The sequence below is a fragment of the Lepeophtheirus salmonis genome, chromosome 4 (genome assembly GCF_016086655.4).
Source record: "Lepeophtheirus salmonis chromosome 4, UVic_Lsal_1.4, whole genome shotgun sequence".
Lineage (NCBI taxonomy): Eukaryota > Metazoa > Arthropoda > Copepoda > Siphonostomatoida > Caligidae > Lepeophtheirus > Lepeophtheirus salmonis.
The window spans coordinates 50,706,221-50,718,448 of NC_052134.2; the positions used below are offsets into that span (position 1 = coordinate 50,706,221).

At 31.0% G+C, this 12,228-nt stretch overlaps 1 protein-coding gene across 2 annotated transcripts in view; it reads right to left on the reverse strand.

The window, feature by feature from the left end:
* LOC121116142 (putative receptor-type tyrosine-protein phosphatase mosPTP-1) overlaps positions 1 to 12,228 on the reverse strand; it is an 87,320-nt gene that overhangs the window by 27,813 nt on the left and 47,279 nt on the right. For both annotated transcript variants that reach the window (XM_040710375.2, XM_040710374.2), the window contains exons 12-13: positions 4,394 to 4,611; positions 3,022 to 3,320 (exon numbers count right to left, since the gene is read on the reverse strand). In XM_040710375.2, coding sequence (XP_040566309.2) covers positions 3,022 to 3,320; positions 4,394 to 4,611 — 517 coding nt within the window. The remainder of the gene's footprint in view (positions 1 to 3,021; positions 3,321 to 4,393; positions 4,612 to 12,228) is intronic.

Below are 12,228 nucleotides of genomic sequence, written 5' to 3' on the forward strand. Positions count from 1 at the left end.
ATTCCATATAATCACCGTTGGCGATTTTTGGGGATACTCTATACCTATATGCTCGTCATAGTTATGATTTTCAATAAAAAAGTTAAAAAATGTATATTTTGTGTTGTTCTTTGTAGAAAAATATTTTGGCGACAATTTGATCCCCGCTCCCAGTATATATATGAGTGAAAATCAACATTAATTGATGGCCTATAAAATGTGAAACACAAATAAATTAATCTATGAAAAAATACTTAATCATAACATAATGGCTAAAAACTCTTCCTTGCATAACTTATTTTCAAACTAAATGAAATGGCATTGAATTCGTTTTTCTATGCCACATGCCGGCCTACTTTTTTTTTCAGAACTACGCCTCTGCAAGAAATAAGTAAAATTTGAAGAAAAAACATTTGGTAAATAGCCATTTGTACTATTATTATTGCCAACTGTTAATGATTATATAAGTATTATTCATAGAATGAATTATATAAAAATGAATGACTGAGTAGCAAATGACATGAATTCTAAATAAACGTCCTTGATATACGTATATGTAAATAAATATAAAATTATAGATCCTTTTCAGCTGTTCTAAATCATACTAAAGGTCAGGATAATGGCCAGTACATTTAAATGCACTTAAATTTAAGTCCAAATACTTCATTGAAGGGTATTTATCAAGTTTACAAGTACCTGCAAAGTATTTCATTCTAGAAGTTTAAGTACTATAGATGATTTATTTATTATTTGATTTGTATGAATCTCATTTTATGAGTTAGATCTAAAGAAAATAAATTATTAGAAATTAGCCCAGAAATTTATTGCAAAAAAACAATTTATCATCCTCAATGAAGAGGACAGATATAATCATCTTAAGCTGATTATTCCATCTTGTCAGATTAAAGCCTTTTCATCTTTCAACAAATATGTAGCAAGGAACTAAATAATACATTTAAAGACAAAATATCTCCTTACAAGTACATGTTAAAACTGATAAAAATATTCACAGAATGTGGACACAAAACTTGCAGTAGCATTTATTACGACTTTATACTGTTTATATTTTTTTACAATAAACAAAATAACAGCTGAAACAAAAATAAACAAGTTTTTCATGTCTCTAAGTGAAAAAATGTCGGAAAAAAGGCAATGCATGTAAGATCTCCCCTGCCCGTGTGGCAGGTCCAAAAAGAGTCCAAAAACAGTTGGCATCTCCATCTAGACTACCTACAAAATCAAGAAGTCCATTGCAGCCTCATACAGCGAAGAAGAAAGAAACTTCTTCAGCAAGAAAATTACTTCTGCCCTGCCTCGATATGACTTTCATCTAGCCTGATCCCAAGACCTTATACTTTGCAGTTTATAGTGCTTTGCTCGTTCAAGGGAATATCCTCAATTCTCTCATCCAGCAACTGGTCGTTGTGGATGTCATAAGCCACCTCCACAGTGGAGATCTTTGCCTCAGTCCAAATGATTTAAACATGCCTACAAGAATTGAAGAATTACAGAAGCACCTTCACCCGGCCAGCCTCTTGGCCATTTTGGCCTTGTTGATAAGTTGACGATACGGTTTCATCCTCTGGTCCTCCCTGACAAACCTATGCATGGTTTCTCGAGACACCAAATGGGTCACCCTGTATAAAATAAAACTATTTATGTAACAGTGTTGATAATTGTGGGGGCTAAGCTCCTGAGGACAAGTACCAATCCACTGGACCCCATCCTTGATAGTGTCAACCCATAACAGCTAATAGAAAATCAACTAAATATATTTTTTTATTTAAAAAACTATTCGTGCAAGGAGCTTACACAAAAAAGCAAAGTACATGATATTATATTCTACGATAAAGAAGTGAGTAAAATCTCGATAAACATCTCATGTTTGAAAAGTCACTTCTTCCAATATTTCGATATTTGATTAGGATTTATGAATTGAGTACACATCAGCATTGAGGTATAGATGTATGTACAAAGACGCATAGTACACATACATGCATGATTTACGACTCATAGGGATGTGCTTTACTTGCATAAAAAGTAAATAAGAGAACATATGCACTTTATACCATATTTACCCCAACAAAGTGCTTGATAATCATGATAAAATTAGAACTGAAATGCAATGTCAATTTCTTGGGAAAACAAATTCTAGAATATCAAATTTATTTTTGTAAAATAACCTCACTTGAGATAAAATAAATAAATATGGTAGCCCCTATCTTGAGAAACAGCATATCACAGACGGAGAACACGAATCATCAATATAAAAATTAGTTGAAACTCTTCAGAAAAAAAGTTTCTGATTTCTAATATACCTTTATTTTTTATATGCTATCATCCAGTCTTGAGAAAGTTCATGTTAAAAGTTGAAAAAAACACACGACTTAAAGCGTTTTAATAGAAAATAAATAACACTTCAATATATCAATTGTTTTTATACCAAATAAACTTATTAGAAGCATAAATAATTTAGATTTAATTGAAATATATCAATATGTATTTGAGTAAAGAAGGCTTACATAGTTCACCTCTAGTATGGATTTAAATTTAATTTATTTGAGTAGATATTAAGTGGTAAAATTTTTACAACTCCCTGATAATGATTTTTTTATATAAGTTACCAATGCAGTTTAAAAAAACAAAACAATTTATGAAACTCTTATTGCTTATTTTTATAATGAGGTTGAAATCAAATTCAAATATTGGTGGAAAATTAGATCTCTTAGAATTTATATTTCTGATTTAATTGAAACACTAATCAAGAATCCTCTAAGCAAAAATTTTATGTAACTCTGTTACATAAAATTTTGATTCATTTTTTTTTTTGCATACTCGTTGTGCATTTTTTTATACAATCAGAAGCATAACAAGGTGTACACTGAAGCGCTGTCTGCATTGTCTATAAATATATATATTTTTTATAATTGGTTGTAATTTCATCAAGAAAATTAATTGCTCACACCAATGATGTGACAAAAGAAAAATAGTAACATTGCTTATATTTACGGATCTAAACATAATTTGAAATTAATCTCTTACCTGCAATGTACAAGTATAGGAACATCCAGACCCGCATTTGCATTGACAGAGTTTCGAATGAAAGAAATGAGAGGTAGAGTGTGAAAGGGAACACCATGATCCGGCCAGGCAGTGTAGTGATACTGATATACCGTTTTCTCTGCAGATCCATTAGAGATTTCTTTTTTACCTGCCTTCATATAGCGAAGGGTGAAGGTCCTCAGCGTGTAATGGGAGAGGACGTCTTGACGTATGAGTGTGACGACAATGTCGTCATAGGTCTCGGAGCCTACGTCTGGCCAGTACATATCACATTTTTGCTATTATATAAATATAATTTAGAAAATAGTTGCATACATTCATTCGGTAAGGTGTTAAATTTGTCGAAATATTCGCAAACATATAAGAAATAGTATATGTTGGTGACCAGTGGTGTTGCTAGCCCCCCTAAAAGTTTCTAAAGCCCACAATATTTTTGTAATTTCTTAATATTTGTAAGTCTGTTAATGTTTATATCAATATATCTGAAATTAGAAAATTAACGTATAAAATAATCAAGCATGTTCCTATTAAATATGTTAGGGCCTCCAAGATCGTCAAGGGCATGTTTTTGACCGAAAAAAACCTCCTTATTCTTCTATTTACTATATATCTTTCTTACTCTCTATCTCTTCCTTCTCCCGCTATATCCTTCTATTTGTCTTCTTTCTACCTTCATTCTTTATTTCTATTACCTTGCATTCGGCCCTGCAATGCGAGCAACCTCTATTAGTATATTTATAAAATAAACATATTTGTATAAGTAATTATATAACGGTGTTGATAATTTTTGTGGTTATGCCCGAATCCCTCCAAAATGATCAAAGTTAGCAACGCATGTTGGTAACATGGAAATACTATTGTGCTCTTTGCTCGTTAATACGTTTGAATTTTCAAAATTGAGACAAGAAAGCTTTAAAATAATGTAGCCAAACGTATCTACCACCTTGATAAGATACTTGAACGTTGTGATATCTTTTTTTTATAGCAAGATACCTCTAAAGATGGCGGCATTTTATTATTTTTTGTCATTTCTCGATATGTCATATGCATATCTTTCTTCCCTTGCCATAACTTACATTGTTCATTCAGTTAAACAGGTGAATTAACGGGGTACATGAATTTAAAGTACAACAATTACCTTGTACAAATAATGATCATGTCGACTTTGTTTCCCACCTTGGCTTATAGCTTCTATTTTGATAGAATTTCCAAAAAAAGAAGGAATAATTATTAAGAACCCCAACACCTTACAAGTTACCAACGTACACTTTTTTATTCTGAATGTACGCACACGAAGATATCGACCGTTTTCATACCTCGGAGTCATTGCTTAGTAATTTATAGACCTTACCTTTTCGTTCTCAAAGAGATTCGTCATCATAACAATTACTTGAACATGCTGTTCTCGAACCATTCTCCAGAATTCATTGGAGGTTTTTCCATTGATAGGACCTTGAGTTGCAATGTAGGCGCGGGATTGTCGAAAGCCATCAATATAGTTTGCATTGATGTATTCGTCTTTTTCCGAGTTTTTAGCTCCGTTTCGAAAGCGAACTCGAGTATGATCATCTGAGGAGGAGGGAAAAAGAGTCATTATATGATTTAATTTACCCATTATTTATGTATTCTAAACTCATATTTGAGACAATACAATAAACCTAAAAATAGCCAATTTTATACCGAAAAAAATCACATATTTTCTTATCACATAAAATGGCATTTTTTGGCATAACTGATGTCAAAAGGAAAGTAGTCCCTTATCTGGAGTATGTTATAACATACTTTTGAAATTGTCAGATAAATTATTCATGTTCAAATTCTGTTGTATGCCTCTAAAACAGGTGAGATCTCAAACTATTCAAAACTATGTTATTTTATTGTTCTCAGCATAAAAAGTTTTGGTGCAATAAAATAAATTAATAAACTGAAAATGGGGCCAGTCTAATGTATATTACCATGAAAAATAGTACATTAACATACAAATAATAAGGAGTGTGCCTTAAAAGGAGGTTTTTGCAATGAGTGTCTGTGGCAAAAAGTCCGCAAGTCATATTAAAGATGAAAAAAAGGGAATAACGTGCAAAAACTCATATGAATTCCAGTTACTCGCGCTAGTTAGATGCACTCATTTTTATTTGATCAAAATAAGGGTTTTTTTAGTGGAATAATTATGAATTGAAAAAGAAAATTAAATTAAAATAATGGTGCAATGAGTTACTTAATAAATAAAAATAATTTATTTATTTTATATTATCAAAATATAGGTCGATTTTTGGAATTTATCGGTTGTGGTTGCCTCTTTAGGTCAATTTGTGGTGGAGTATCGATCAAAGACATAAAGTAAAACTATCATACTCCACAAAATCCACGAACAACGATACAAACAATAGGGAAGTGTCCATGTGGCAATCAGGCATAATTCTACTTTGCTTGTTGTTCCACCAGAAATCAATGAAAATGAATTAAATGAAATAGAATGGGCGAACTTCCGCTTAAATTCATTTTACATTATAGTCAATTTTGGTTCATGAACTTCTTCTTTTTTAACTTGACCTCTCAAAATTTAATTAAAATTATGTCTCTCAATTTGTTTAATAGTTAAAGTTCATCTAGAATCTTTAATGTTTTGTGTAACCTTGAGCTCTCAAAATTGAACGACATTTCACTGTCAATATGTACCTGCTAGAATAGGTCTTCCAGGTATTTCCCAGGATATTAATGAATTAAAATTATTTAAATAATATTTTGCTTATTACAAAATAAAAAATAAAGACCAGTAAAATTTTAAGAATGAGTCTCGCTGCATGTTGTCGTTGGTATACATCTTTGCACCCTTTTTTTTATAAGGACAGAGAGTAGGGCAATAAGGCATTAAAATGACTTCTGAATTTGTCCGATTTTTTTCGATTAGAGTATAATCCTTATAAAAAAAATATTCAAGTTAAACTGTTGTTCGTTTATCTTTCATATTATTGTCAAAAATACTTTGTCTTGGTCTCTCTTCTTTTTTTTTTCTTCCCTAAATCTTATAATCTTCTTTGAGAAAAGTTTGCAAAGAAACATACGAACATGCAGTAAGAATTATGTCTAGATCTTAACGGTCTTTATTTTTTGGTTTATATGAAGTAGTCGTTTGTTATTTAATAATTAATTTTTTTTTAAATGCTATTTAGAGACCCCATTGCTTTGGACACAAAAAAAATATTACCATAACCATTTCTTGAGCCTTAAGAACCTACATAAAATTTTTAGGAAAACCCATCCATTGTTTGGGCTGTGATTCTATGTCAAACACACACACAGAAATTTGCATTAAATATGTAGAATAATCTTACTGCAGGGTTTTACCAAAATTGACCGTAAATTGTTTCCATAATCTTGCTTACAAACAAAACAACAACCCGATGCAAAAACGTAACTGCATTGACAAAGAAAATCAATAAAAATAGTTTTTTTACTTCCTTAAGACATTCATTACAAGATTTCTTTAATTCAATTTTCTTATTAATTTCCAAATATTCTACTAATATAAAAAGAGCCTTTAGTTTCTCATATAAAAGAAGAGTGCATAATCTTAGCATAAGTTGAGTATTATTTGACTGTGTCAAAATAAAGTTTTATAATGCAAAAAGATCATTTTAATTTTGGGGTGGCGTAACACCCCAACTAAGTATTCGTGTTGAGTTTTAAGGAAAGAGACGGATGATTCATGTACACAATACTAACATGATTTTTCATAAAACTATGAAAAATCGTATATTTACATACGTACACAAACTGAGTTAATAATAATCAGATCTTTCCCCTGTTCATACATCTTTAGATATATACCTCAAGGCGACAGATATCAAGTACATGAGGGTATATTACAGATATACATATATATTCTTGTTTGCTCAAAGATTAATTCACCCCTATCAGGAACATGAAAAAAAAATGATAAAAGATTTAAGTGCATTTCCTGGTGGGGGTGATGTAATATATATTCGTATTGTTATTACTAAGCGTGGAGAAAAAAGCATAGGAATGAGACTGTACGGAGTGATTCATTAAAATCTGCACACTTTGAATTTTAAAATTCAACAAGATAAAACTTTTTAACTAATAATATAATTTAAACAAAATGAATGCTATAAATAGATGTGTGTCTGAGCACTCTTAGTCATTAATGTAGCAGTCCCTTGTGGCAATGATGGCGTCAAGGCGGTGATAGAAAGCCTGGATCCGCTACAGATATAGTCATCCCTGTGGCTTTGAGGTTATCGGTAGACATTGCAGTTCTGTGTAGTCGAGGGAGCTTGCATCAGGGGTGCAGGGGGCCAAAAGCGTCACAAAAGAGTTCAAGAGAACTCAAAAGACTCATTCAAAAGGGTCTACCAACGGAGGAAATGGGTGTCTTTTATTGATTTTGTCTAAAGGTTTCAAGGTTCTTTCCACCCACTTCTTGTGAGGTCTCTGGACAATTTGGTGTAAAACCCTCAGATCTCTTGTAAGGACTCTCATTGACTAGAGATAATTGGTCTAGGCTGTTTTCTTTAGCTCCTCCGGGTTTAGTTTGACCTTTTTCACAGAGCTCTTCTTCTTCACCCACGCTTGGTACTTGCTGACGTCGTACCCGGTAGTCCTTGAGACGCCACACTGCTGGGTGTACGCTACTAGAATATTTGTCGATCCTGTTCTTTTGTCATTTTCTCTACTTGTACGTAAGCTAAAGAGGCTAGGTTTTTTTTTGTTGTTAACTAATTTTTTTTGTTTTAATAAATCGAAATATGAACTAATTTAAATCACTCAACCTTTTTTAATTATTGAATGAAGTGTTCAGATTTCAATGGACCACTTGGTATAACAACATTGATTTATTATGTCTTAGATAAACGCATATGCAGAGTTGGAGGAGTTATGAGTAGTGATGTATGAGTACTCATTTGTTCAGTCCAGTCTTACGACCTGTACATAAAACTTTTATTCCTTTCGACCTTTTTTAAGACGTAAAATTATACTGGAACTTTTTTATCTTGATTGATGTACAATACGGTTTTTGTGTTGACTTACCACATTTATATTAAAAAAGCAAGTTTTGTATGTCTTTCTGTATGAATGTATGCATATATTTATGAAATAAAGTATTTTTGATCTAAGAAATAACAACTTAATCATAATAATGGAATCTCCCTTCCGTTTTGTATGAAGCATCGAGCGTGTATACATGATAGACAGTATATATTGCTCCCTGAAAAATTTGTATAGATTAAAATATGCTACTATTTCAAAATGCTTTGTTTTCTTTTCTTTTTTCTTTTCTTCTTTTCTATATAACATAAATATACTTAATGTCTTTTTATGCATTCTAATAAGTATGGGGCGTCCGCAGGGGGAGAGGAGAAGGCTGTATTTTTTGTGCTCTTACAAGATTTTTTTTTCCTCATGATTAATACATTTTTCGCCAATAAAAAAAAACATATATAATCCTGCCGACGTCCCTATAAGCTAATTTTTACATAATCTATGGAAATACAATTGTATAATGATGTAACAGCATATGTTTAATACATTTCAGGGTCGGATATATTATAAAACTATAAAGTAGAAATATATTATTTTAATAAATAGTAAAGCTGTAAGTCCTTTATTTGTTCATCTTATTTTTTCATCCAATAGTTCACTATTCATAATTATTAATGAAAAATGGACTGTTATTCTTATAAAACATCATTCTTTAGGGCCTCAAAATAGCTGTCATCAACAATGCAGACGTCTTGTGAAAACATTTTACTTATAAATGTCTATAACATGACTTTTCTTCAAGTATATTGGAATCTGTGTCGTGAATAAAAAGTATCTATATGACATCCCAGCGCCATCTATTGTAAATCATTTTTTCTAATGTTCTAATTTAATAATAATTAAACATTTAGAGAGTTTTTTTTGTTTTTGAAGGGTTTTTTTTTCTGATGTACTGATACTATTTTGTTTATTGGGAAATACAAATGCAAATTCGATATGGTACTTTTTTTTTTAAATCAAACAAACAGAAAGGCATAAATATATGTTTTTCAAATATAAATCTTGAGGGGTTCTTTCAATGATATTGAATGAAATGAAGCTTTGAATTAATGATTGATTTTTTTCCTCATTTTTTTTTTTTTTTTTCATAAAGAAATATATATTATAATAATTTAAATATATATTTAGTATTTATACATAGCAATTCAAAACGATGAAAAAAATAAGGGATTGCCAAAAAAATAAAAGAAAGTCCTTTCAAACAATGAACAAACGAATTTAAATTCATTCTCATTTTTGCAACCAATTTGTCGTTATTTGGTCCTATTCAAGTATATAAATATATGTAGTCTACAAATTGGCATTTTGTACAGCTTGGAACTTGTACAATCGAATTGGACATGCTGCAACCCAAAAGTAAGATGAATCGAGGTGGGTTATCACAACTATTCGGACTGAGCTCAGGATTGATTTTTAAGAACTTTGGATTTTTATCATCAAACTTAAACAATTTTCCCTTTTAAAATTAAGAGGTTTGTGGATTTAAGATATGTTGCTTGGTGGAGGGGAAATGCCCATGTTTTAATTTTTGTGCTTCCCAAATTCAATTGGTCAAGGACCAATTTTTACACCTACAAATAAAGTTACAAAATTACTAAAACTCTTGTTTTTGTAAAGGGGATGTGTTGAGGTTAGTAGATTATAATATGGAAAATTCTTGCAAATAAATTGTCTAATGGTCCGTTCCCAAATTATACACGCATATACTTGTACAGTGTACATGCATAATATATGTGGATATGTGGATACCCACATTTATTTTAAACTAGCAATAGTATACGGTATTGTTTGTAATATAAGAGCTTCGTTAAACAGAAAAACTTTGCCTACAAAATATAAAATAACGGTACGCCAGAAATCCATAGTACTATTCTCCATTTTGGATGAGTGCACTTTCACGTAGTTACTCAATACATAGATGTTTTCTACTCAAGAATGAAAGAAGAATATTAATAGAATGTGAAACAAATATCAAAACGACGTTATGACTGATGATTAGGGATTATCACAGGAATTTCAAACATGGTGCACATTTAAGAAAACTTGTGATTCTATGTTTAATTGGGTGCTGATTCAGAATATGTTTTTAAGAAATTGAAATTTGTTGGTGGTTGTGGTGCGAGCTCGTACCATTCACTTCCAAAAAAGCTCAACTTTTTTGAGCTTAAGTAAACATGGGAAAGTTTTTTTTTGTTTTTTTTTGTGAAAAATGTCAGTAATGATGTTCTGACCACAGAGGGTTGTCTCACAGAGCTAGTCCTGAGTAATAAGGCGGGCGCTCAGATTAATTATCATTCCTTGCACCCAGTATGTTGTTAAATCCGGAAATCTATTTTTAATATTTTTGACCGGAAAAAGTTTTCTGTTGCCAATTTTTCATGCAGATTTCGAATTAGGATTCCAAATTCAAGAAAAAAACAACAACACAATTTTTTATAATATTTTTTTAGTAAAAGTTTGTATAGTTTAAATATACACGCCGCCCCAAGAATATTGCTTCGTTATTCGGCAAAAAAAAAGAAAAAGAAGAAACAACAATTTCGAGACACGCCTAAACTTTCAATTTTTTCCACAAAGAAACTTAAGAGTTCAAATTTTGATATGAGATAAAAGAATTGCTAGAGAAACATTGGGCTCATGCACAAATATTTTGAAAAAAACTCCAATAGCACCTTCTAAAACATGTTAAGAATTTGAAATTTCATAGTTTGTATTCGATTTTCTTAATCAAGATTCTAAAAAACATATTTTTCATGAGTTTTATCAGCTTTAAGCTTTTGTTCTTGAAGATGAAAATCCTCAAAAACGCAAGCCAGCTCTCTTGAGAACTCCTAATGATTAACTAAGGAATACTTTAGTCTCTATAGTGCTACCTGGCTGAGTTGTAGCTCCACACTATCGATGCTACATTTAAAAATCATGTGATATTTTAATAATGTGACTAGATTTTTATTCCTTCGACTAAAAATATACGTATAATATAAATTAGACAGCACTTTGTATTATACTCACACTCAATGCTACATCCAAAACGCCTGCGATATTTTATTAATATTGTTATTTCTTAGGTCGAAAATATGAATAAGATGTATTTTCACATTGCTCTGAAGTTGAGTGAATGTTACTTTTTAAAGACTTTTTCACGACAACTAAGATTTTTTTTTTTTTTTTTGAATAAAAACAGATATTTCAATCAATTCAGTTAAACTGTATCAACTCAGGGAAATCTCGATTTGTTTCTCATGGCTACATAACGAAGTGCCCTAGTTTCCTAAATGGAATATCCTTTTAGGCTGAAGGAAGTAAGGCTTGATGTTAATATAAATACAAATGAAGGTTTAATATTTTTGTTTGAGATGAAGAATAAAGAGTATTTATGATTAAGTTGATTTCATTTCTCAAGGCTTACAAAAGGTTAAGCTTAAAGACTGTATTGTCTAAGGACTCTTGTTTGAATTACCTATTCTATGTAAACAAGTTTTGGAAAAACACAACTATCTATCCACATAGTATATATTGTACACGCTCTATAGACTCGACTTTTCTATACATTAAGTTATTAATTATTGAGTTCTAGCCTATGCTAGATACATTCTTTCTAAATATAGTCATTAGTGAACATAAAAAAAAAAGAAATTAAGTTGAGGCAGTAATTGAATGTCCTATAATTAAATGGTCAATATTTGCACTAATTCTGTAATTTTCGATAAAAATTAAGCAATCAATGAGACATATTCCGTGCCAAAAATAATAAAAAGTTCATATTTTGCGAAGAGAACAGCTTGGCTTTCATAAACAGCTGTGAGAGGAAGAAAATAAAAAAAGTCCCACAAAATGGAAGCCAAGGAAACCTTAAGGCAATCAGCAATGGGTTTTTACGCCGAGCGAAATACCGAATACTTTCTAGGACTCTCAAGTTGGTTGTCAAGTAGTTTAATGATAAACAGGGAATTTGCTTCTACTGCCAATGTACAGAGTCTAAAATTTATAGTGACGTTAATAAAAAACTTATACATTATTCAACAAACAATTGTCAAAGAAAAAATTTCCTCTCTGCTTCAAATAATGAGAGAGTTGAGAATTCTTATTAAAACGCAATATATAGTCGAAGAATTTCGTACA